The sequence below is a fragment of the Elephas maximus genome, chromosome 13, assembly GCF_024166365.1.
Source record: "Elephas maximus indicus isolate mEleMax1 chromosome 13, mEleMax1 primary haplotype, whole genome shotgun sequence".
Lineage (NCBI taxonomy): Eukaryota > Metazoa > Chordata > Mammalia > Proboscidea > Elephantidae > Elephas > Elephas maximus.
The window spans coordinates 62,637,717-62,664,295 of record NC_064831.1 but is presented as its reverse complement, the minus strand read 5'-3'; the positions used below and the strand labels follow the sequence as shown (position 1 = coordinate 62,664,295).

Here is a 26,579-nt window from a genome sequence, read left to right as displayed (position 1 = left end):
CTCATATGCATGTGAAAGCTGGACAGTGAGTAAGGAAGACTGAAGAAGGATTGATGTCTTTGAATTATGGTGTTGATGAAGAATGTTGAATATACCATGGACTGGCAGAAGAACGAACAAACCTGTATTGGAAGAAGTACAACCAGAATGCTCATTAGAAACAAGGATGGTGATACTTTGACTCACATACTTTGGCCACATGTTGTCAAGAGGACCGAGTCCCTGGAGAAGGGCGAGTCCCTGGAAAAAAACATCATGATTGGTGAAGTAGAGGGTCAGGAAAAAAGAGGAAGACCCTCAGCGAGATGGATTGACACAGTGGCTACAACAGTGGGCTCAAGCCTAACGATTGTGAGGATGGCGCAGGAGCATGCAGTGTTTTGTTCTATTGTACATAGGGTCGCTATAAGTCGGACCCACTCGACGGCATCTACCAGCAACAGCGATATACTGTATGGTAAAATTCTCAAAGGATAAATAGGTTCATTCCTATACTTCTAAATTAAACCTTCACCTCTGTTGCTGTAGAGCTGCAGTTTAATCAAGTAAATAGAAATGGGGAGGTTATGTGACAGTGGGAGTGATGTAAATTCCCTAATGAAAGAGATTGAGAGCCAGAAGAGGAACTCAATAAGACACTTCAATTTTATTACCTTCCTGTGAATGAATTTATGTTATTAGTTGGAGGTTTTTGTCCATTGAGAGATAATGAAAACTTGTTTGAATGAACAATTACCAAAGACATGCAGGTAACTTCCTTCTTTGTTCTTCCCATGAAGTCTTCCCTTTGGGACATAGTTTCCTGTGGAGGCTTTCCTGTGACTTTGAGCTATATTTAACTCCATTTCTGCAAAAACAACTATGAAACAGTGGAGGGGAAAACAGTATCGCCCAGGCCCAAGCCAGAATGTATTTCCCTATAGGGCTGATTTTAATAAAGAAAACCACAAATCCAGGTTAAATCTTAGCTAGTAGGTTTCTGTCCCCTTCCTCCAGATAGCTTCCTTATGGACTCTGGGCCAGTGTTTTTTTTAATGCAACACAACTTCTTGTTTTGATCTAACCTGGAAGTCAGTGGAATATTTACCTCTCTTTTCTGAAAAACAAGTCTGGTACTGAGATTTGATTGTATTCTGAGTTCACCTTCAAGGATTGGCTGTAGTCCTAGCAATTGCTAAATGGTCTGTGAAGGTGTTTAGTGTTTAGTACCTGTCTGTCATTGAGAGATGTTTCCCTCATCATTGTTGTTTTCTGTCATTGAGGGATGATTGGAGGGTGTGTGTTGCATGTTGTTGAACCTGTTAAATGGATTATTTTAGGTTCTGAATACTTGAGTGAATTTAGTCTTCTGTTTCGATTATTAAGCCACATCCTGTTTGCTTAGATCAAAGACCTGATCATTTGGAATGGCAGCTTCTAATGGTCAACCTCCAGTTGCTGCACATATTTATTTGGGTGCTTGATGGAACTGTTAAACCTCCAGTTGTCCAGGTAAAGTAGCTAAATCTGATTGTGTCATGACTTTTCCTGAAACCAGTTGATTGAAGCCATAGTACTTAATGGATTTTGTAAGGTTCCCGTCCTGTTTACACACCCATGTCTGTGAGTTACTTGGGATGCCATTATCTCAGAGCAAAATAAATCCCACGCCCTTCCTCAGCCCTTCTGTTCTAGAATGGAAATAAGATTATTATATGAGTATCTGGATCCTTCTGCATCCATTACTGGTATTGCTCACCCTCAGATATTAAAGTGACTAAGTTAATAAAAACAGCTTAATTAAAGTGACATAGTTTTTATAACCCAAATCTCCTAAAATACCTCCTGTAACCATTACTTCTATTACTATTCATGACACATAGCAGATAACTAGTAATTATTTGTTGGACATATTAATTTAAAAGGGCTACTTTGTGGAGCAGTTTGTAAGAAGGCTTCATGGCTTTTGTTTTTTTCTGAGATATCAAAAAGGAGATGATTTGCAGATTTGCATTTAAGATTGCCTTTCCTTTCAAGTTTCAAATTTGGAGTCTAAGCAGGGGATTGCAGGGAAAGGAGAATCATATTATGCTGTGGTCCCAACTCATAATGCTCTTATCTCTACACAAAATTGGAAATGCATCAGGAATGCATCTAGGGACTTCAGAGAGAAATGCACATAAAGTCAGGCAGCTGGGCTGGGAAGAAAGGGTAAAGGTTATTAGTACATGTGCTCTAACTGAGCCAGTGGCCAGGATACTTTAACCTTCCCTAAGACAATTTTTTTTTTTTTTTTTTTAAGACAAGACAAGGCATATTTGCACAGAAGACTTGGTTTATTGTTTTAATAGCAAAGAGGAAGAAGGTAATGCAGGAAGACAGTTTTATAGTAGAAGTATTTCTCTTGTAAAAGAATATGTGGGGGATGGAGGGGAGGAGACTTACAGTGATGAGTATGTTGTCTTTGGAAAGGATACATGTAGCAGGGGCATAGTTTTTAGCCAAGGGGTAAAATAATTGTCCAGTTCCATTTTGAATCTCAGGGCCTAGCTTATTTTGGCCTGGAGCCCTCATCCAGCCTCTCTTCTCACACCTCTGTGGAGGTGGGAGAGGTGTATGTTTGAAAGGGTTTTCTGTGATCTGCCTCAAGGTTTATGGATCTACAGACCATTGTAATAGAGAAATAGATTTGATTTTCTTCTCATTACTGGAGCAGTTCTGTGTCACGTTGGGTCACTATGAGTCAAAAATCGACTCCACAAAGCTCCATACGCACATCCAAACTCCCTGAGAGACCGAATTCCTGGGCTGAGGGTGTGGGGACCATGGTCTTGGGGAACATCTAGCTCAACTGGCATAACATAGTTTATAAAGAAAATGTTCTATATTCTACTTTGGTGAGTAGCGTCTAGGGTCTTAAAAGCTTGTGAGCGGCCATCTAAGATACTCCACTGGTCTCACTCCATCTGGAGCGAGGGAGAATGACGAAAACCAAAGACACAAGGGAAAGATTAGTCCAAAGGACTAATGGACCACAGCTACCACAGCCTCCACCAGACTGAGTCCAGCACAACTAGATGGTATCCAGCTTACCACCACTGACTGCTCTGGCAGGGATCACAATACAGGATTCTGGACAGAGCTGGAAAAAAATGTAGAACTAAATTCTAACTCACAAAAAAGACCAGTCTTACTGGCCTGACAGACTGAAGAAACCCCTAGAGTATGGCCTACCAGATTCCCTTTTAGCTCAGTAATGAAGTCACTCCTGAGGTTCACTCTTCAGCCAAAGATTAGACAGGACCATGAAATAAAACAGGACTAAAGGGACACACCAGCCCAGGGGTAAGGACTGGAAGGCAGGAGGGGACAGGAAAGCTGGTAATAGGGAACCCAAGGTCGAGAAGGGAGGAGAGTGTTGACATGTTGTGGGGCTGGTAACCAGTGTCACAAAAAATATGTGTACTAATTGTTTAATGAAAAGCTAGTTCTGTAAACCTTCATCTAAAGTACAATAAAAAAAAAAAAAAAAGACTCCACAGCACCTAATGACATCACTATTGGCTGTAGTGAATGAGACCCATTAGTGGTCCAGGAACATCAGTCTTCTCTCTTTCATTTCCTTTGCTTCTGTTTTAAGATGTGGCATTGTTTGAGCTCCCTGGCCGTGCACTCAGCCCTGAGCCCCAACCAACAGTGGTGTGCTAGCATTATGTCCACATCTTGAGGTTGTTTGAGCCTTGAGTATAGTGTAGATCTCTTTCTTCTGGGAGTGTATGCTCAAAGGTAGGAAGTGTGGGTGCTTGTCAGCTTGGGTGCCAGTACGCAGACCTCCCCTTCTGTTGTACGGCTCTTGGGACTGAATCGAGGGAGATGGCTTACCAGGTACACTGTGTCCTAGGTGAAAAGTTTAACTACTCTACCATTTGACCTTGTTCTGGCAGTCACTAGTGCTAGAATTCTGCATTTGTGGCTTTGTTCTTCGGACTGGGGCTGCAGTGCTATACTGGGATAGATTCAGAGTTGGGCTTTCAAGCTCGCGTCTCTTGTTGGTGTGACAGCCTATTTGCCGTACAGAATGGCATCACACAGTAGTGGAGCTTCCAGGCTTCTGTAAGAAGCTCATAAAAATACTTTCGGGGAAGCTGCCTCTGTGATACAGCTATACCACAAGGAACCCTGCAGCAGGGTTCCTCTGGCAAAGTGATGGAATGAAGGTTTGCTGTGGCAAAACTGACATATTTTTGTTAATTTTGGCTGATAAGGAAAAAGGAAGTAGAAAATGGAAGGAACCTAGTATTTATTGAGTGCCTGGCACTTGACCTGTCTTATTTTCTTTAGTCTTCTGATAACCCTGTGAAGTCGGTGTTACCCCATCTTTCAGAACTGAGGCTCCTAGAAGCTAAGTAGCATGACCAGGCTTTCACAGCTAGCAGTGGTGGAGTAGAAATTCCTGGCAGCTGGGTTCATCTACAAAGATTTTGCTCTTCTCACTGTGTAATCTTGGAGCAGAGTCATAAATACCTTCTTCAAATATTTACCAATTAGCGATTTGGAAAACTATTGGCCTCTGGTAGGATTAGGTCTTGCTGACCTCTTAGTGTTAATACTTCAAATAGTAACTTCTAACATCTAATTGCTTATTCATTAGCACTCCAGTGATGTATATTTTTATCCCCAACCCATTGTTATCAGATTCTAGTAGCCGTCATCCTTCCTTCCATCCATCCATCCATCCATCCATCCATCCATCCATCCATCCATCCATCCATCCATCCATCCATCCATCCATCCATCCATCCGCCATCCATCTAGCCATCCATCCATCCTTAATACAAGTAGTATTTATTAAGCAACTATAATTTGTCAGTAGCACTAGGTCCAAAGAATATTTCATTGAACTGCCCCGTTCTTAAAGAATTTACACAATAGTTAAGTGCTTGACTGCTAATAGAAAGGTCCAGGGTTTGAACCCAACAGCTGCTCAATGGAAGAAAAGACCTGGTGACCTGCTTCTGTAAAGATTACAGCCTAGGAATCCCTATGAGGTAGTTCTACTCTGTCCTGTAGGGTCGCTATGAATCGGAATCAACTTGACAGCACACAACAACAACAGTAGTAGGCATAGAGATATACAATAAAGTGTGATTTTTGCTATGATAAGGGAAGTACATGGTGCTTTGGGAGTGCGGAGGAGGAACATCTGGCCCAAATGTGTGTAGGGGGGTGGGGAGGGGAGATGTGCCTGTTGAGAACCCTTTCTTGGAAGAAGAACTGTCTAATTAGACCTGAAAGTAAGACTTGGTGGGAGTGGAGGTAGTATTCCAGATAGAAAAAACTGGGAGGGCGGGGGGAGGCCTTCAGGCAAGAAACCGTACCATATTCAAGAAACTGAAGGTCAGTATGTTTGAAGCATACCTACAGTTCTAGAGTGGATAACCAGTTCTGAAACTAGAGAGGGGGTAGAGGCAAGGCTATGAAATGGCCTAGTGAACCATGGTCAGGAAGGTGAACTTTATCCTAAGATCAAGGAAGGCCAGTAAAGGCCATTAACCAGGATAAGTGATATGACTAAACTTGGGGAGCATAGGTTGGTGAGGAACAGGACTAGAGGCAGGAGACCCAGTTAAAAAGGCTGTTACTGTGGTCTAGGTAAGAGGTAATAGTAGCTGAACTAGGTCAATGGCTGTAGCGACAGAGAAAACTAGATAGATTAAAATGAAATTTAGGAGGTAGAGTGTTTGGAAGTGGAGAGTAATACACAGGGGAAGGTCCTGAGGATGACTCCCAAATATCTGATTTAACAATTTGGATGTATTCTGCCACCATTCACAAAGACAAGGGACATAGTAGGCAAGGAAGGGAAAGGAGGGAAAAAGGACAGAGAGAGAGATGGATTGATTTAAGAGGTTGAGAGGTAGGCATACGAATCATAAAGTAAGTTTGATTTTGGCCATGCTGAATGTGAGGTATTTAGAGTCCAGCTGACAGTTAACTACATGGTACTGAAGCTTGGGAGAATGAGTTTGAATATTTCCAAGGGATAAGAAGATTCAAAAGGTGACCATGGGACATTGGTTGAGGAGGAAGAGGATGTTGTTGGATAACTTCTAAGCCAGAACATGGCGTGTTAGTTCTTCCTCTTGAGTATTGAAATCATCTAGGCTGATAGCTGGTCTTGGGGCAGAGAGGAAGTCTGGGACCAGGCTCCAAAGTCTTGAGTAAATAAAGAAGAGTGACCAGGAAGTTGCAGAGGGTTGTAACAAGGACAGGCTAAACATTTTATACTGGATGATATGAGCCTCAGAAGAGAAGTGTTGTTTTGTTGTGTTTTCCCCTCACTTAGTGGTAGAGAATGGATGACTTGGAAGCAGCCCCATCTCTTGACCCTAGGATGTGAGAAGGAGCCACCTCTCAGAGCAGATCGTAGAAGTGGTGTTCCTGGAAAGGGCCAGACTTCAGTTAAGGAGGAGGTAGAAGAGGTTAAGGATGTTGATAGTTAAATAACCATGGAGTGGAGTTCCAGAGGGTTTGCAGGGTGAGTGTACTACAGGAGGATTGATCAGAAAAGAGGAAACAACATTTATGTGAATAGGAGTCCAGGATCAGAAATGAGCAGAGGGGTTTGTATCTTAGGCAAAGTGACAGAAGGTGGTAGATTTCCCTGACTGTAAGGTTGCCAATAAAACAAGTTCCAGAGACAAGACGAGTTCATGTATATATGAGAATTTAATGTATGATAAAGAAAGTGTTTCCTACCAGAAGTGAAAAGATACGTTGTTAATAAATAAATAGTGATGATTGGTTATCCATTTGGAAAAAAATTAAATTAGACCCTTACTTCATGTCAAACACAAAAGTAAACTCCAGGTAGATTAAAGATCTAAAGGTAAAAAATACACCATAAATATCTTCAAAGGAAATAAAAGAGATTATTCATATAATCACAGGGGTAGAAGAGACTTTTTGGAGCAAGCCTATAAAGGAAACCATGAAGGAAAAGGCTAACAGATTTGACTACATAAAAACTAAAGTGAAAGAAACCATAACGTTAAAAAATAAAGGATAAACTGTGGCACATATTTGCAGTCTTGAAATACAAAGCTTTCTCTAAAAGACTTTACAAATCAATAAAAAAAATTAACTCAGGAAATGTAAATTAAAACAATGGTGTATTTTTTATCTATCAGACTGGAAATGATGAAGAAGAATTGAGACTGTCTAGTATTGGAAAAAAAAAATTTTTTTTTTATTTGGAAGGACGCAGTGAGATGGGCCCATATAAGTTGGTTGAGGTATAAACCAGTGTAATAATTTGGAAGAGTAATTTGGCAATATCAAAACCAAAAATGTTCATATCTTTGACCTAGCATTTCTACCTTTAGAAATTTATCATACAGAAACGTCTCAGAACTGATAAAACACACACATATATAAATACATATATAAAATATATAACATAGGTTGTATACATGTGTACATACACCCTGGTGGCAGAGTAGTTAAGAGTTCGGCTGCTAACCTAAAGGTTGGCAGTTCAAACTCAACAGCCTCTCCTTAGAAACCCTATAGGGCATTTCAACTCTGTCCTATAGGGTTGCTTTAAGTCGGAACTGACTCTGTGGCACCCAACAACAAAAACAACACACGTATATGGAAGGATATTTGTTTACTTGAACATGGTTTATAATATAAAAAATTTAGAAACGTTCCCAAATGTCCATACAGGAGAGAATTTAGGTAAGGTATATACCGTCAATGTAATTCCAGTCAGCAGTTACATATAACCGTGTAGATCTATATGTATTGACATTAAAAGATCTATAAATCATTTTGGCAAGTGGAACAAGTTCCAAAACAATATATGTTAGGATTCCATTTTTGTTTTTAAAATTAATAAATCTTTGTGTTTTGAGAAAATTGGAAGACTGTGTAAAATGTTAACCAAAGTTATCTCTTGGGATTTAGAATTAATAGGGAGATGTTCTCTTTCTAGTGAAGACAAAATAGATTACATTTTCAAAGTAGAGGAAAAGCAAAAGTGTTTACTTAAAAAAAAAAAAAGAAGATGGGTGGAAATGAGAGGGAAGGGAACATTCAGGGTTCCTCTGGGCTGCGTGCATTGTACTTCTGAGTAGCTATTAGTCTCTGGAGGGTGAAGAATCTTGGAAAGCATGGGAGGAGGCACCATGGTCCAGGCTGAATTCACCAGCACTAAGGGGAGGCTCCAGGCTCAGGGCAGTTAGATTCTCAGTCTCCCCTCTTATGGGAATAGATGTGACAAAGGTGGCCTTGCCTCTTCCCCTAGGCACTGCCATGTGCTTTTCCACTGGCTGCTTCACAGGCTTGGAGTACCTTTGCCCCTTTGGTAGTTTGGCAAATCTCAGAGGCTTCCTTTGATGTTAAACCTTTCTCCTCTTTCTGGAGGTAGATATAATGTCTGTCATAGCCCATAGCACACTGTTTTGTCATTGTTTGCATTTGTCTCTCCCACTAGACTGTGAGCTCTGCAAGGGCAGGGACAGGGTTTGCTTTTCTTTTTAACTGCTGCAGCACCTAGCACAGTTCCTGATGCACAGTAAGTGCTCCATATATCTTAGCTGGAATGAAGAAATGAGTAGCAAATGAATGAGTGCAAGGGCTTTCACTGGCTGAGTGTGGGGAGAGGAAGCCAGGATGTGATATATGTAAGGGCGGGAGGAGAAAGAGAACACGGTAGGCCTGGAGAACAAACTTTGATGTCAGTCTCAGAGAGCTGGGGGCAGGGTAGACATGAAAAGTGGGAAGGTGCCAAAGGCTGGGTTGACTTGCCTGCTTTCCACTGCATTAGTCAAGTCAAATGTTGCTTTGTAATCAAAACCAATGTGTTTTCTCCATGCAGCTAGGATTCGGTGAATTAAACACGTTCGTATGGTAGAAATAAGCTTTGCCTCAGGGAGAATCATAGCGGGTGGAGGGATGGTAAAGATTTATAGTTTCCAAGACCTAATACAGCAGTAAGGTCTCCCTTCCAGAGAAGTGGAAAGACCTGAGTCTGGATTTATGGATTGAGAGGTTTGCAGAACAGTATCTGAGGAGGCGCTTTCTTCTGTATGCCTTGGTTTCTTTCTTTTTTTTTAATTACATTTTTAAAATTTTATTTTTAGTGAAAATATACAGAGCAGAACCCACTCCCATTCTACAATTTCTAGACATAATGATCAGTGGTTTGGGTTACATTCTTTACCTTGTGTCAACATTCTCATTATTTCAGTTCTAATTGTTTCATGCCTTGGTTTCTTCTTACCACCTCCTACCCCAATCCCAGGACTTCAGAAAGACTAGGTTTGGGTATATAACAGTAATATCTACCTTAACTGTTTGCCATTTATGCTTGATTATCATGTAGCACAGTTATTATGCATCCATATCATTAAATGTGCATTTTTTTTTTTTTTAATTCTAGCATCATTCATTTTTTCAGCAAACATTTATTGAATGACTACCGTGTGTCAGGCACTGGGAATACAAAGACACTGAGATTGGTCCCTGCTGTTGAGGAGCTCACAGTCTAGGTGAGGAGATAGACAAACAGCATGTATTAAGATAAGTGTTACGAAAAAATGTGTGTATACGTTGCTTCCCGATCACATAGGAACATCTCTTAAGAAAGAGTGGGAGAATGGCAGAAGTTTTATCAAAGAAAAACCAGAGCTATTTCTTAATCAAGTGAAATATGGAGGAAATGCAAAGTTTGTTTCAGTTGAAGGAAGTAATGTGTACAAAGAATAAGTAGGGAAACAGGGTGAGAAAATGTGGTACTTTTAGGGTTCCGTAAAGGTTCATTGTGGTACTGTGATAGTCACTGCATCCAAACCAAAAACCAAACCCATTTCCATGGAGTCAATTCCAACTCATAGCGACCCTATAGGACAGAGTAGAACTACCCCGAAAAAGATTTAAGACTAGGGTCCAGGTCATGAGAAAACTTGAAAGTCATCCAGTGCATTCTGGACTCTATCCTGAAAACTAAGGGAGCCAATGAAGTGTTTTAAGCAGAGAATATCATGATTTCATTTTCATATTAAAAGATAACAGAGGAGAGTGGATTTAAATAGGGGTACATATGGAGGAAGGGAAAGACCAATTGGGAAATTTTTTATAGTCATCCAGGTGAGAAATTATGAGAGCCTAAACTAAGGCATTGTCCTAATGGGGGTGGGAAAATGGTGATACTGTTAAGAGTTAATTAAGGATTTTATAAGATTTGATTAGGTCTTTCTTTTTCACTTGTGTAATCTCGGTGCTCAGCACAATGTTTGACACATGGTAGACAGTCAATAAACATTGTTTTGAGTGAATGCATTTGTGACCTAATCAGTAAGGTGGGAGATGCAGGAAAAGGAGATTTTTCTGATCTGAGAAAATCGATATATGATGCTGTTAACAAACAGAGAGCATCAGTCAGGAAAACAAATGATGAGTTCAGTTTTGTATTTAAAATTTGAGGCACTTTTGAGACATCTGCATGGGAGTATATGGGTCTAGAACTCCAGAAGAAAATACAAATTTGAGAGCCAACAGCCTACTGTGGGAATGGATGACTAAAGGAGAAAGAGGGAGGCTGAAACCCTGGGGAACACCAGCATGTAGGGGTTGATGAAAGAAAAGGAGAATGAGGACGTGCATTGAAGGAGTTAGAAGCAAAACTAAGAGAGAGCAGTGTCCCCTAAGCTAGGGGATTTTAGTTTCGAGAAGGTCAGAGGTGTCTAATGCTGCCAGGAAGTCCCAGAAGGACCTCTTGAGTGTCCACTGGATTACCAGCTCTATGGGATTTTTGCCTGTTTTCATCACTGCTGTATCTACAGCACTTGGGACAGCCTGGCACATAGTAAGCACTCAATAAATAACTGTTGAATGAATGAATGAATTAAAAAGAGTCCCTTGAATTTAGCCACAGAACCAATGGACCTTGGTGAAGGCATTTTCAGAGGAGTGGTAAAGGAAACCAGACATAGTGGACTAAGGAGTAGCTAGAACGTAAGGAAGTGGCCACAAAGAGAGGACTTAGGAGGGCCAACTCTGTGAGCATTTAGCATGTGCCAGGCACTGAGCGAAGCACTCTACATGCATTAAATTATTTGATCTTCCCAACAGCCCAGTAAGGTAGGTACTGTCATGATCCCATATTACAGACTGAGGAAACTGCAGCTCAGAGAGGGTAAATCCCTTGCCCGAGGTCCCTCAGCTAGAAAGTGGTGGAGCCAAGATTTGAATCCAGATATGTCTGACTATTGAATTCAGCTCCTAATTGCTTGGCTCTGGTTTCTTTGTGGCGGGAACATGAGAGAAAGAGCGACTGAGATGACACGCAGATGAGGTCAGGAAGGCTTGCGAATGTTTAAATGCTGATGGGAAAAAATTAGTAGAAAAAAATAATTTGAAGACTTTGGAGAAAATTTATACTAGAGGAGCCTGAGGAGGGAACCAGAGCACAGGTGAGATAGGGATAGAAGGTTAAGTCGGGTTGCAGGTATTTTTCTCAGAGAAAAGAGGGAAAGATGTAGTGATGGATGGGAGTCCTCTTCTGATGGCCTGCTGAGAGTAAGAGAGGTGAAGATCAAGTTATAGAGACTTGAGGAAAGTGGTACAAGTTGGAAATAGCTGTTGTAGAAAATAGGAAAAAGCAATGGTGGAGAGAGGAGAAGTTTTTCAGGGCAGTATCAAAGACCCAGCAAAGATGGGAGACTGATTTTGCAGCAGCCCAGTCCAATATTCCATGATTCCCACCCTCCCTCCAGGAAGGCACGGAAGCCCAGGGTTGGGGCACTGAAGGCAGATGTTAGATTGATCCAGGGGTAGGGGCTTTGCCCACTGGCTGCAACTAAAGAAAAAGACAGGTTGTCAGGGTATTCGCTAGAATGTCTTTGAGGTGATCGATCGCCTCATCTAGGCCAAACAAGGAAGGAAGTAAAGCCGGGAGAGAACTGAGAAACAGAAAGGAAATGGAAAGGTCATAGTCCTAGAGTCTGGAGGAAGTTCAACAGTAGGAGTTTGGTAGTAAAAGGGTCCTCGTTCTCATGCTTCCATGTCCAGTGTTGACCCATCTGTGATGAATAAAGCAAAATTATGCTAAAAAGGGCTACAAAAGTAGGAAACCAAGCATAGCTTATCTCTTCAGAGAAGGGACAGAGGAGGCATGCCAGCAATACTGTTGTTATGTATTTTAAACACTTCTGAACTGTTTGAAATTTTTCAGCTAGTATGTACTATTTTTATAGTAATAATAATTATATATATGTATATAAAGTTCTCTGAACCCAAAGAAAAGAGCAGGTTTCCATGAAAGCAGGGAGGTGAGAGCACTTCCTGGTCATGGCACAGGACCCTGGAATACGAGATCTGTCTGTGGGATCATGAAGTATTAGCTCTGAGGAGGATCAGCAGGAATCTGGTCCCATCCTGCCATTGTTTACAGGGGAGGAAGTGGGAACTCCGAGACTCACTCCGCTTGGCAGCAGCAGAACCAAAACCAACCTTTCCTGATTTCCCAGCCCCATGCTCTGTTTTCCATGCTGCTTCCTGAGCACCTGAGCCTTCAGAACTTCTTGCTTCCCAACGTGGGCTCATTGTGAGTGTGTCTGTCAGATTGCTGGCTGGTGGGGCTGTTTGCCATACCACGGTCCCACGGCTCAATTTACGTTGCAGGATGTAGGTGTGTGTGGAGGCGGTTGTACTGTCCCCTGCCTGTTTCCTGCTCTTCAGAGCTCGGCAAAGTGGCAACTTGGAGGCGGAAAACCACAATGATGAGACTGTTTACATCCTTTTAAATGACCCAATGTCCCTCCTGTTTTGCCAGTTCCCACACTGCACCTTCCCCAGACCTTCTCTCTCATAGTTTGTTTAAGCAGCAGCCTGACCCAGTATCTGCATCTTCTCTATCAGCCCAAGTCCTGATGGGAGCACTTCAGACAGGGCTTCTTCACTATGGGACCCATGGGGGGGCAGGGTGGGGGGCGGGGGGAGAAGGACAGGGTCTTTAGATTAGGGCCATCGTTCTGGAGAAAAGGTCTCTTCATTTCTATCAGTTCTCCAAAGGAGCCTATGACCCTTCCCCGAAAAGACTACTGACCTGGGGAATGAAGCCCAGGTGTATTTTGAAAAAATAAAAATACAACAACAATTAAAAAAGAAAAACATTTAGTATGTTCCCATCTTCCAAGTAACCATTCAGATAAACCTGGTGTTTGTGCAGTCCCTCTTGTTTTGTCTTCAGCACAGTGACCATGGCTCGCATGTGGATTGTTTGAAATTTCTCCTCACTTTGGTAGACTGAGGCCCAGAGGGTTGACCTTAAAGCTCAGGACTTTTGCTCTCTTTTGCTGGCAACCTGGGTAGATATGCAGATGAACTCTCGACACAAGACAGTTGGCTCCTGTGATGTGTGTGGTTGGGAGCTGGGACAAGAAGGCAGAGGGTCCGGGTATAGTTTAAAGAGGGTATTTATTTTTCTGTAATTTTCTTCACCCTGCCCCTAGGATAAGTCCTGCTTGGTGTTTGAGATTAAAGTTGGGTTTGTAGAGACGACGTGTCTCCTTGGGAAGCTTGGAATGACCCTCCGTGTTCTGCTTTGAGGCAGTGGTCTCTGCCTTGAAAGCCTGGTTGTCCTTTTATGTTGTGGGGATGAGTTTCCAGGGTTTAGAATGCAGTTTTGAGTTGGCCTAACACAGAGAAGCCACAAGTTCCCTTCTCCCTGCAGGCTCTGGGCAGGTGATGGTATGAGGATACAGGGTGTTTTCTGAAGAGGGAGGACTATTCATGATGGCACACTAGCCCCCTTTAGACCGGAGAGCTGAGAAGCAGCCATGTGATGCAGTGCCCAGGGGTTTGGACAAGCTTCCTTAAGATGGTTGGGGCTTTTGGGTTCCTTCTGCCTAGAGATGTAATATTTGGGATTCCTATTTGGTTCTGAATTATCTCTCTGCCTTCTGTGGTACCAGTAGGGATATATGTGGCTCAAGGAAAGAATAATGAGACTGTTCATTAAGGTTCAGGTTTGGGGCAGTAGAATCAGGACCCTGCCCCCACGCCCGACGGTCAGAGAGAAGAACTGAGAAGAGACATTGCATTAGGGTTCTGGCTTTGGTATTTTTTTCTCAGTAGACTGGGGTCCAAGAACTATGTTAGGTAGTGTGTTGGCCCATGTTGCTTTTCTCTGTTGGGTAGAAGGCTACTCTGGATAGAGAACCTGTTTGGGAAGAGGAGGGAGGGAAGCAGGAAGTGAACATGTCCCTTCTCTGGGGCATCAACTGGATCATCTCAGGGTTCCTCTTAATAGGAGCTCCTGACAGGACCTTCATCTGCTCACATCAGTGCTTGGGCTTTTACAAAATTGGGATCCCTGTGTCCAGAGCCCTCAAGAGCAGTGCTACTTAAAGTACCAGAATGCAATGAGATAAGAAACATACGTACACATCAGAATGTAAATCTGTTCCCTTCATCAAGAAAATTTTGTTATGAAAAATAAGTCAGAATGGTGTGCTTACCTTAACGTAGTTGACATACATTCTGGTGTATTGTAAACTTCCTGTCTAGTCACCACTGTCACAGTTTGCAAATTGGCAGCTAATCTGCAGACAACAGTGCTCTAGAACTGCCTGGAGTTCAGAAATAGTGAATGAGGTCTTGGAATCCTATGCTGGGTACAGCCCAGGAGGAGCCAGAAATATAGGGTCCTGGTTAAGAGCAGGTGCCACCAGATCATTCATAGGTTGGGTGGGTCATTGAGAGAAAAAAGAAGCACAACCAGAATGAAAAAGTTGATCAGACAACTAGGCCTATGCCAAGGCTGAGGGTAAATGTCATGTCCTCTCTTCCCTTTTATCACAGGCATGGCATGTAAACTGAAGGGACTAGAAATGGGGCCCTCCTAAAGGGCCTTGGTTTTGCCTGTTGCTTCTGTTGACAGATCAGTCACACTGAGTTTACCTTGTCCTTGCAGAAAAGCAATACGCGGCAGAGAAGAATACATTGACTATCTTTGTGGCCACCCCCGGCTGCCACCAGCTGCCTAGTTTGGAGTCAGTGGAGAATTGTAAGTACCACCTCAGTCCCTGTCCTAGAAGACCAAATACTTATCTGGAAATATAACGCTGGATGACCTGGCCTCAGTTGCTGATACTAGGCCTGAAGGCTTCCATGGCTGTAGCTGAGGACCGAGGGTCACCAAGAGCCTACAGCCATAGAAGATGAGTGTTCCCCATGCAGAAGGTCTAACCGGTGTCCGAAGGTTGACTGAGGAACATCACACTGGATGTTTGTGGAGCCCCATAGCATGCCTGTCTTCTGAGCTGAATACAATTCCATTTCCATTTTAGGAATTTGAATACTTTGCTGGTTTTCTCTAAGAGACCCTACACTGGAGACAGAAGGTGTTTTTAGTTGTGGGTGGTACAAATGGTTAAGCACACAACCACTACCCAAAAGGTTGGTAGTTCGAACCTACCTTCAAAAGACAGGCCTGGGGATCTGCTTTCAAAAGGCCTTGAAAACCCTATAGAGCAGTTCTACTCTGCACACATGGGGTTGCCATGAACTGGAATCGACTCATGGCAACTAACTACAACAACACTGAGATGAAACCAAGTCATTAGTCCTGTGATGGCATCCTGTCTTCCCTGAGCAGTAGCATTTGGAAACTTCTTAGTCTTCAAATTGGACCTTCAAGTATTGGCTTCTTCATCACATTCTTGGATGAAGTAACTGAAACCGGGAGCAAAGGGGAGAAAGCAAGGTGATTTCAAAGGCCTTGGGAGCATTGTATCCTAGACTCACCCTTCCAAGCATCCCTTTCCCTTTTGCCAATAGGATACTTCATACTTTCAGCTAAGGGCTGGCAGGAATTCATGTTTCTGATGGGGGAAACTGACCTACAAGACAAGTGGTACTTTGCTGAGACCTGCTTCAGCCTGATCCCTCATCACTCATCATCTCCCAGGGCCTGCAGAGCCAGTGTGCTGACCACACTTCCTCCTGCAGCTGCCCCATTCTGGGGATGTCTCTCCTTTGAAAGATTTTTTAAAATGTGATTTTGCTGTTGTGTTTTAATCCAAGGGTTTAAACAAAACATCTGCTCTGTAATCTGAGAGTTGAAAACCTTAACCAAATGGGGTCATTTCTGTCATTTCAGACACCCTGACCATAAATGATGAGCAGTGCTTCCTTCTCTCTGAGACTGTCTGGGGAGCTCTCCGAGGTAACGAGGTGGGACTGATGGTGGGGGAGAGAGAAGGGAGATGTGCAAGGTGGGCAGTGTGGAGTGGGAGGAGGCCAGGACTGGGAGCCAGCAAATACCCATATTTTAGGCCTGCTTTCTTGATGGAGACCTTGAAGGGCAGGCTTGTCTTATAGCTGTCCCTAGATGTTGACAGACTGTAGCCTGTGCAGCAGCTGCTCTCCTGACTGGGCCAGTGAAGGAGCAGTAGGAGACTCTGCAGGCTGATGCTCAGGGTGTGGGCAGCTGGAGGGAGGAGGGACCAGAATCCACCACAAATCCACCTGTCCAGCTCCCACTAAAGACACAGAGAACTGGAAAGTTCTTTAAAAAGAAAAGCTATATCAAAAGAAATAAATGTCCAAAAGAAGAGAAAAGATTTAGTATGATATGTCAAACTATATTATTTCTGGAGAAAAATTTACTAGCTAACAAGCTCCTGCCCTTCCTCTTGGTTTACTGAAAAGATATTTGTTCCTTCCATACAGAATTAGCCAAATACCTCTACTACTTTTGGTAATCCCTCTGCTGGTGGGTGATGAGGAGAATTCTCACAGAATTCCAAAGCTCGCTTTAGTTTGTCTTCTCTGGCCCCTGCTCCCCCTTCCCTGTGTTTTGGAGAAACAGCACGCTGACTGTCCTTTCTGCCCTCTTGTGAAAGTTCTGATTGGTCAGAACTCTAGGACTCAGAATGCTGGACCTCAGAGTAGTGAGAAACCAAAACCATGTACTATCAATCTTCCTCAAGTTGGGTGCTTAGTGACAGCTAAGGTCTTACAGATTCTTTCATTCTGGAAATTTGAGATGTTAGGAATCCTTTCATAGGCTTCTGCTAGGTTCACCGAAGTGGGGCCCCAGCTGCTGAGAACGTGTAACATTGAGAACTGAACCCACCCACCTATGGGCCTTGCTGAAATCTGGAAGACTCTGTGTCCAGTGGACTGAACACTTCTTCTGGGGCAGTTGCTGACTGCCACACCTCAGCTCCCTGCAGCTGGAACTCTTCTCAAGCTCTGAAAAGGAAGAGTGGATGTTTCCTTGTCTTCTGTGTCCAACTATGGACCTACACTCCTTGGAAACTCAAGTTTTTGATCTCTTTCCTATAATTCTATCTGGAAGAAGTGAAGGGGCAGCAGATTGGGGACCCCTCTTCTCAACTCCTTTACCTCCTGATGGGTATTATCCATGGAAAGACTTAACCCCTTGAGGCTAGCTGTCCCCGCATCAGTCCTCACAGCACATGTCTTGGTCTCTCTTCTTACTGTCCTCGTGAGTTCAAGGCTCAGGAAATTTGGATAAGAAATTTGGGTTTTAAAGGTGTATGTACTTCATGGAGGGGCACTAAAACTCTTTACACTGCCACCCCCCAAAATAAAATACAAAGTAGAAATGGATACTGGCTTCCTTGTATTCCCTTTACATTCGTCATTGAGAATCATCAAGCCCAGACTCTGTCTACTTCTGCTGTGTGCCCAAACGTTGTGCTCTGCTACACCGAGAATCTTCCAGATGGAACCTTCTTTGAAAGATTAAAAAAATGTGATTTTGCTGTTGTGTTTTCATTCAAGGATTTGTACAAAATATCCGCTGTGTAATCTGAGAGTCAAAAACCTTAACCAAATGGGGTCCCCGCCTCCCTGAGTCTTTACTCTGCCTTTTTGCTTCTCTGTAGGTTTGGAGACTTTTAGCCAGCTTATTTGGAGATCTGCTGATGGCACGGTGAGTGCAGGCCCTCAGAAAAGGCTCCTTTTAAGTCTCTGAAGGGGTTGCTGCAATGTTTAGAGTCCTGGAAATATCTTCTTTTGCCTTAGACAGGGTGGCTTGGGATGGCCCCATCAAGGATACAGGAGGAGATATGGGGGGGTCGGGGGGAGAACTGGTTTGGTAGATTTGGCCTGTTTGGGGTCTTCGTAATTTGGTTCCCCTGAGTCACTGTTTACTAATGGCCTTTGAGGCCACACCACTTTGAAAAAAATAGGAACATGTTAACAGTCAGTGAAAAGCCAGAATTTGTAGGATGAGTGGTGTGTGTGACAGTTGTATCTGGCTGGCATGGACACTTGCTGTCTGGGCAGGTGTCTGCTTATGACAATTGATGTGGAGGTGGGGCGTGTTTAGGGAGATGCTACCCTGCAGAATAGTCACAGATTGGTTTTTCAGAATACGTAGGAGAGTTTTCCTAATCCCCCCCTATGCTTGCAGTAAGTTCCCTTTGGATTCTGACGTGTTTCATGTTTGGTCTGCACAGTTCTTTATCAACAAGACGGACATTGTGGACTTCCCCCGCTTCCCTCACCGGGGCCTGCTGTTGGATACGTCTCGCCATTACCTGCCACTGTCTAGCATCCTGGATACTCTGGTACCTAGGCCTTAAGACCTTCTTCTCTTCTAGGGCTCTGGAGTTGTGGGGTAAGGAATAGACCAGGTACCGTGTTCCTAGAGAGTTAGAGAATGTGTATAACTTCATGAGCTTCTGGACTCCAAAGACTCAAAAAAAGAACAAGAATGACTTAAATTTACCCCACTAGCTACTGTGAACCAATACCCAGGCAGTCTCCAGGGGTACAGAAGGTGGTTTGGGAAACTGGCTTCTTTGGTCAGGCAGAGCTAATTTTAGTTTAGTTAGGGCAAGTTCACAGAAAAGAGATGATCAAAAGCTTTAACTGGAGAAGTTCCTAACTATCTTGAGTTGGATGTTCAGTCTTTTCTGACAGTTGCTGATCCAGCGTACACGTCTGCCTTTTCCTTTGCTCCTCTGATGCAACCAAAGGAATCAACACATCCATGAGCCTTGCCTTCTGAGGTGTATGAGTTAAGGGGCTACTAAGTTCTCAGCAGACCTTACAGTTTGCATCAACACTAGTCATACAACCCAACACAAATGACAGGAGGAAGCATTATCTTCAGGGTATTTGGGGGCTTTTGGAAGACTCTGCAGCCTTCCTCTCAATGTGGCTACAACACATCTCAAAAAAGAGATACCTCTTCTGTAGCCATCTTTGGATGTGTCCTGGGAAAAAAGGGAATGTGCTACCTTCTCTCCATGCCAGGCCCTTCTTCATGGGAAGTTTTGATGGAGAGACCCTGTAAACAGCTGGAAGCTGAGCGGGTGGAACTGAGCCCACTGGGTTGTGCAAAATAGGCTGCCAGCCTGCCCAGTGCTTCCCAAGTTTGAGGTTGAAACTGGAGAAGCCACTATGGGTTCACCATGTACGCTCTAACCTACAGGATGTCATGGCCTACAATAAATTCAACGTGTTCCACTGGCATCTGGTAGATGACCCTTCCTTTCCATATGACAGCGTCACTTTTCCTGAGCTTGCCAGAAAGGTATGTTTCGATTTTGCCCAAAGCTTATGGTGTTGATGTCTGAGCCTGGTGTGGCCCTGTTGGCAAGGACAATGGCCCTCCTGCTAACCAGCCCAGTTTTAGGCAGGCATACTAATATTGTAGAAGGGCACTGGATTTACAGTTAAGAGACTTGAGTTGGCTCTACACGTTCTCATTAATTTGCTCTGTGACCTTCCGGAGATAATTCTCCCGATCTCATTTGCCTTTTGTTTATTTACATTCCGTTAAATGGGTATAATACCTACCTTGTTTATCTCACTGGCATAATGATGCTCAGATAAAACAAAAGGTGTGATAGTTTGTGGGAAATTATGATAACGTTCCTTAAAGGTAGTCTCCGATGCCAAAAGGCTATGGGTAGGTTTTCTGGTACCTGGAGAGTCCTGGGGGCATTTTGAATGTACTCTATTCTACTGGCTTTCAGGAAATGAGAGCTTGAAGGATGCTTTGTGCCTTTCAGGGCTCCTACAACCCTGTCACCCACATCTACACAGTGCAAGATGTGAAGGAAGTGGTTGAACATGCACGGCTCCGGGGTATCCGTGTGGTGCCAGAGTTTGACACCCCGGGCCATACTTTGTCCTGGGGATTAGGTAAGAGTAGTGCCTGGGATGGAGGGGTCTGTTGGTCCTCCTCAGTGGGGCTTCAGGACATCAGCTCCTGGATATGACGTATCCCGGCCTTGATCCCTGGAAGAATGTTTTCCATCAACTTTTTCCACCTGGGAATTTGGACAGGCAGAACTTATTTTGGGTGAAGGAGGCACTGCTTACTATTAAAATAGGGGCAAGTTCTTCTCAGATGCCTTTTTCTTAATGACACCCTTGCAGGCTGTTGTACCCTAGAGTGGATGCTGAGGGATCTGACCCCCAGGATAGAATCTAAAAGAAAGAAGCCCAGCATGGCCTCCAGAGGTAGAGTTGGACAGTCACAACCCCTGCTCGCTCACCTCTTTCCGTATACCCACAGCCTGCCTCTGTGAGTCCCCCAGACTGAGCCCTTAAGTTGGCTAAAGGAACACTGAGGGGCACTGTTAGCCTTGTAGAAAAGTAAAGACATCATGTGGCTTCTGCCTTAGAAGGGAAAGACTGCTGACAGGAGAGGTGCCTCTTAGGAAATGTAGAAAGATCCTGGTTATGGGTGATAGAGTAAAGGAGAGGATAGGGAAGAAAGATTTTGCCAGTTTGGCTGGATCAGGACTCTCCCTCTGCTCATCTTCTTAAAGGCAGTATGAGGAGGTAAGCAGCCCTCAGGGCAAGGGCTTCCTACTGGGAGCTGTGTGCCAGGACAAGAGTATATGTGGCTTACAGTTGTCTGGTTATAACTCAGCCTCTGACTGACTGGCTCAGCTGTGAATGTGATTGGAATCTGTTTGTTTTTCTTTGATTGTTACTAAATGATGGTGATTACAAGTGTCTCTGAGTGCCTGGGTGTGTCTAAGTAGGTGTGGGTAATATTTATGAACATGATTGTGTGACTTATGTCCTTAAGTGTTTGATTTGACTGTGCATAGGGGTCTGGGCATTTGTGACACTTATGCGGGGCTCTCTGTTGGCTTAGGTGTCCCTGGATTGTTGACTCCTTGCTACTCTGGCTCTAAACCTTCTGGTACCTTTGGACCAGTGAACCCCATTCTCAACAGTACCTATGAGTTCATGACCACATTCTTCTTGGAGATCAGCTCTGTCTTCCCAGATTTTTATCTTCACCTTGGAGGAGATGAGGTTGATTTCTCCTGCTGGTATGAACCCTTTGATCTTCCCATCCCAGCCTGATGAATTGCTAACTCAGAATAGAGGTTCACCCCTGAGGGGCAGCCTATCTTGGTTGCTCCTCGGGAACTAATCTCTGAGACAGCAGTCTGTCTCAGTCCAGGCTGCTCAGATCCGGGGCCTTTCCTCTGCCCACCTGCAGGGAGGCCCTGCCTGATTGTGGCAAGACTGTGACTGTGAACCTCTGCCCTCGTAGCCTTGAGGTATTTATGGAAAAACCAGCTCTGGGCACAGAATTGTCTTGGCAAAACCCAGGCTAGGGAAAAATAATCCCTGCTTATGTAGGCTTAAAATAGTCTGGCAGAACAGTCAAGACTGGTAAATTTGAGGCTAATACAGGACAATGTCTAATTCAGTATTAAATCGTATGGTCCAAACCCTCAGATCTAGTGAGCTTAAAAAGGGTTGAGGGCTTTTTAAAGAAGTAAGTGGTCACTAGAGCTGAGTCTGAGGAAAAAGGCTTTCCAGAGACATGGAGGAGCAGAAAAGCATTCCAGGAAGAGAACAGTGTGAGCAAAATGTAGATGTGGAGCAAGGGATCTGTAGTTGGTGACAGACACCAAGGCTTGTCATCCAGCTGAAATACAGAGTAAATATTAAGGGAACAGTAGAGTATGTGCCAGGGTGGGATGTGGGTTAGGCAGCCAGAACCCAGTGTGGAGCCCCAGGGCAAGACCTTGGGTCCGCTTGTGTGGTATTCTGGAGAGAGGATAAATATGCGTTCTCTTTGAGGTTTGAACCGAGAACTCTTCAGGACCAGACTCATGCTTTCTCAGCCTGTGTCAATGGCCCCCTTCATACAGGTTTCTTCAACCACACCTTCCATGTTTGGGGCTTCTGTGGTCCTCAGTTGTTTGTTTTTTCACATAAAAAGGGGAAGTTGTGGGAGGCCAGGTGACTAATCCCCAAGCTTTGGGCTTTTAAGATGTTGAAAGAATTAATCTCCATTTTCTCTCGGGGTTCAGGAAGTCCAATCCAGATGTCCAGGCCTTTATGAAGAAGAAAGGCTTTGGCGAAGACTTCAAACAGCTGGAGTCCTTGTACATCCAGATGTGAGGAAGGAAGGAGGGTGGGCAGGGTTCTTTTGGGGCTATCTACTGGGGTCCTCACTTTCCATCCCAAGGCCAGGTCCTGTTTGACTGCTTTCTGGGCCCTCAAAGGTTCCTTTGTCCTATGCTTTCAGGTTTGGAGTGGTCCATTCCCAACCCTGGGGAAGACACTACTCAGTCAGGAGTAAGCCCCAAACCAGACTCAGCCCCTAGAGAGCTAATACAATCAGCCCAGGGCCTGCCTGAGCTGAGCAGACACTTTCTTCACACTCCCTCCTCTCCAGGCTGCTGAACATCGTTTCTGCCTATGGCAAGGGCTACGTGGTGTGGCAGGAGGTGTTTGATAATAAAGTAAAGGTAAGCTGGGGGCAGAGGAGAGAAGGAGCCACCAGCAGTATCTCCCTGGTCTCCCCAACCCTTCCCTGGCCCTGCAGGGGCTAGTCCTCCTTGTTTGGATTAGGTTTTAATGGTCAGAGCACTGGGTACCATCTCTACCTCCCCTTCTAGAGAGGTCACAGAAGTATAAGCCCTGGATTTGTGTATCAGAGCCTCTATCTTCCCTTACTGCAAGTACTCAAGAGTTATTTCTGCTGTTAGATTACTTGGAACTCCTCAGACTGGCATGATGGTCTGAGTTTTGCTCCCAGAGTCATAGACTAGGGTCTTCCAGGTTTGCAGGAATAGGGCTTCCTTCTTCATTGTTGATTGGTGAGATCTCAGCCTCCTTCCACCTGTAGGAACCTTGGCCCAGCCCCAGAAACACCTGGAGATGCTTGACCATACTAGCTCCTGATGAATCCCCTGGGCCCTACTGCTTGCCTTCTTTAGCTCAGCCAATGTTACTATCTCAGTGTGGACAGGGAGGCTGTAAAGGGACTGTGAAGAGGGGAAGGGTAGCAGGGCATACTTCTAGGGCCTCTGAAATCCTTGGCCTCTGCTTTGGGATGGGAGCTCAATGGTTAAGAGTCATGGAGACATTTTTTGCTGTTGAGGAGCAGAAGGAGCACACACCCTGAGCCTGGGTTGCCTACATGAGGATGAGGCCCAGCATTCTTTTTTTTTTTTTTTTTATAAACTTTTATTGAGCTTCAAGTGAACGTTTACAAATCAAGTCAAACTGTCACGTATAAGTTTATATACACCTTACTCCGTACTCACACTTGCTCTCCCCCTAATGAGTCAGCCCTTCCAGTCTCTCCTTTCGTGACAATTTTGCCAGCTTCCAACTCTCTCTATCCTCCCATCTCCCCTCCAGACAGGAAGGCCCAGCATTCTTAATGGAGAGAGGCTGAAAACATTCCCCTTGAGAACAGGAAGACAAGGATGCCCTTAATCACCACTCCTATTTAACATTGTGCTAGAAGTCCTAGCTAGAGCAATAAGGCAAGAAAAAGAAATAAAGGGTATCCAAATTGGTAATGAAGAAGTAAAACTGTCCCTGTTTGCAGATGGCATGATACTATACCTAGAAAACCCAAAAGACTCCACGAGAAAACTACTGGAACTAATAGAAAGATTCAGCAAAGTAGCAGGATACAAGATAAACAGAAAAATCAGTTGGATTCCTATATGCCTGTAAAGAGAACAACAAAGGGAAATCAGGAAAACAATACCATTTGTAATAGACCTAAAAAAAAAAAAAAAAATACTTAGGAATAAATCCAACCAGGGATATACAAGACCTATACAAAGAAAACTACAAAACACTCCTGCAAGAAACCAGAAGTGACTATGTAAGTGGAAAGACATAAAATGCTCATGGATACAGAGACTCAACATTGTGAAAGTGACAATTCTACCCAAAGCAATCTACACATACAATGCAATCCCGATCCAAATACCAACAACATTCTTTAAAGAGATGGAAAAACCAATCATTAACTTTATATGGAAAGGGAAGAGGCCCAGACAAGTAAAGCTCTATTGAAGAAGAAGAATAAAGTAGGAGGACTCACACAACCTAACCTCAGAACCTACTATACAGCTATGGTAGTCAAAACAGCCTGGTAGTGGTACAATGACAGATACTTTGACCAGTGGAACAGAATTGAGAACCCAGATGTAAGTCCATCCACCTACAGTCACCTGATCTTTGACAAGGGCCCAAAGTCCATCAAATGGGGAAAATACAGTCTTTTTAACAAATGGTGCTAGGAAAATTGAATGTCCATCTACAAAAAAATGAAACAGGACCCATACCTCACACCGTACACAAAAACTGATTCAAAATGGATCAAAGACCTAAATTAAAAACTATAAGATCATAGAAGAAAAGAATAGGATCAACACTAGAGGCCTTAATGCACAGTATTAACAGGATAGAAACCATAACCGACAATACACAAACTCCAGAAGATAAGCTAGATAACTGGGATCTTCTAAAAATTAAATACTTAGGCTCATCCAAAGACTTCACCAAAATAGTAAAAAGAGAACCTACAGACTTAGAAGAAATTTTTGGCTATTACAAATCCAATGAAGTCCTAATCTCTAAAATCTACAGGAAAATCCAACACCTCTACAATAAAAAGACAAATAACGCAATTAAAAAATGGGCAAAGGAAATGAATAGACACTTCACCAAAGAAGACATTTATGTGACTAAAAGACACATGAGGAAATGCCATTAGAGAAATGCACATCAAAACCACAATGAAATAACATCTCACCCTGGCGTTACTGGCACAAATCAAAAAAATAGAAAATAACAAATGTTGGAGAGGCTGTGGGGAGATTGAAACTTATGCACTGCTGGTAGGAATGCAAAATCGTACAACCATTTTGGAAAATGATATGGCACTTCCTTAGAAAGCTAGAAATAGGAATACCATATGATGCAGCAATCCCACTCCTAGGAATATATCCTAGAGAATTAAGAGCGATCACATGAATAGACATATGCACACCCATGTTCATTGCAATTTTGTTTACAATAGCAAAAAGATGGAAACAACCTAGGTGCCCGTCAACAGATGAACGGATAAACAACCTATGGTACATACACATAATGGAGTACTACGCAACAATGAAGAACAACGATGAATCTGGGAAGCATCTCTCAACATGGATGAATCTGGAGGGCATGATGCTGATTGAAATAAGTCAATCATAAAAGGACAAATATTGTATGAGACCACTACTATAAAAACTCATGAAAAGATTTACACACAAAAACGATCTTTGATGGTTACAAGGGAGGGAAGAGGTGGGGATGGAAAAACACTGAATAGACGATAGATAAGTGGTAACTTTGGTGAAGGGTAAGACAGTATACAATACTGGGGAAACCAGCACAACTTGTCCAAGGCAAGGTCATGGAAGCTTCATAAACCAAAAACCTATTGCTGTCGAGTCGATTCCAACTCATAGCAACCCTATAGGACAGAGTAGAACTGCCCCTACTGGGGAAACCAGCACAACTTGTCCAAGGCAAGGTCATGGAAGCTTCATAAACCAAAAACCTATTGCTGTCGAGTCGATTCCAACTCATAGCAACCCTATAGGACAGAGTAGAACTGCCCCATAGGTTTTCCAAGGAGTGCCTGGTGGATTCAAACTGTGGACCATTTGGTTTAGCAGCTGAACTCTTAACCATTATGCCACCAGGTTTTGGAAGCTCCATAGATACATCCAGGCTCCCTGAGGGACCGAATTGCTGGTCTGGGGGCTCTGGGGACCATGGTCTTGGGGACCAAAAGACACAGGTGAAAAATTAGTCTAGAGGACTAATGGACCACAAGTACTACAGCCTCCACCAGACTGAGTCCGGCACAACTAGATGGTGCTCGGCTACCCGGTGACCTCTCTGACAGGGATTACAATAGAGGGTCCTGAACAGAGCTGGAGAAAAATGTAGAACAAAATTCTAACTCACGAAAAAAGACCAGACTTACTGGCCTGACATTGACTGGAGAAACCCTGAGAGTATGGCCCCTGGACACTCTTAGCTCAGTAATGAAGTCACTCCTAAGGTTCACCCTTCAGCCAAAGATTAGACAGGCCCATAAAACAAAACAAGACTAAAGGGGCACACCAGCCCAGGGGCAAGGACGAGGAGGCAGGAGGGGTTGGGAAAGCTGGTGATTGGGAACCCAAGGTCGAGAAGGGAGTGTTGACATATTGTGGGGTTAGTAACCAGTGTCACAAAATAATGTGTGTACTAATTGTTCAATGAGA

At 43.7% G+C, this 26,579-nt stretch overlaps 1 protein-coding gene across 2 annotated transcripts in view; it reads left to right on the top strand.

Annotated features, from left to right (window-relative positions):
- Positions 1–26,579, top strand: part of HEXA (hexosaminidase subunit alpha) — a 32,989-nt gene that overhangs the window by 3,782 nt on the left and 2,628 nt on the right. For both annotated transcript variants that reach the window (XM_049905739.1, XM_049905740.1), the window contains exons 2-10: positions 14,960–15,052; positions 16,148–16,213; positions 17,904–17,950; positions 18,480–18,590; positions 19,460–19,561; positions 20,043–20,175; positions 21,143–21,323; positions 22,320–22,406; positions 22,688–22,760. In XM_049905739.1, coding sequence (XP_049761696.1) covers positions 14,960–15,052; positions 16,148–16,213; positions 17,904–17,950; positions 18,480–18,590; positions 19,460–19,561; positions 20,043–20,175; positions 21,143–21,323; positions 22,320–22,406; positions 22,688–22,760 — 893 coding nt within the window. The remainder of the gene's footprint in view (positions 1–14,959; positions 15,053–16,147; positions 16,214–17,903; positions 17,951–18,479; positions 18,591–19,459; positions 19,562–20,042; positions 20,176–21,142; positions 21,324–22,319; positions 22,407–22,687; positions 22,761–26,579) is intronic.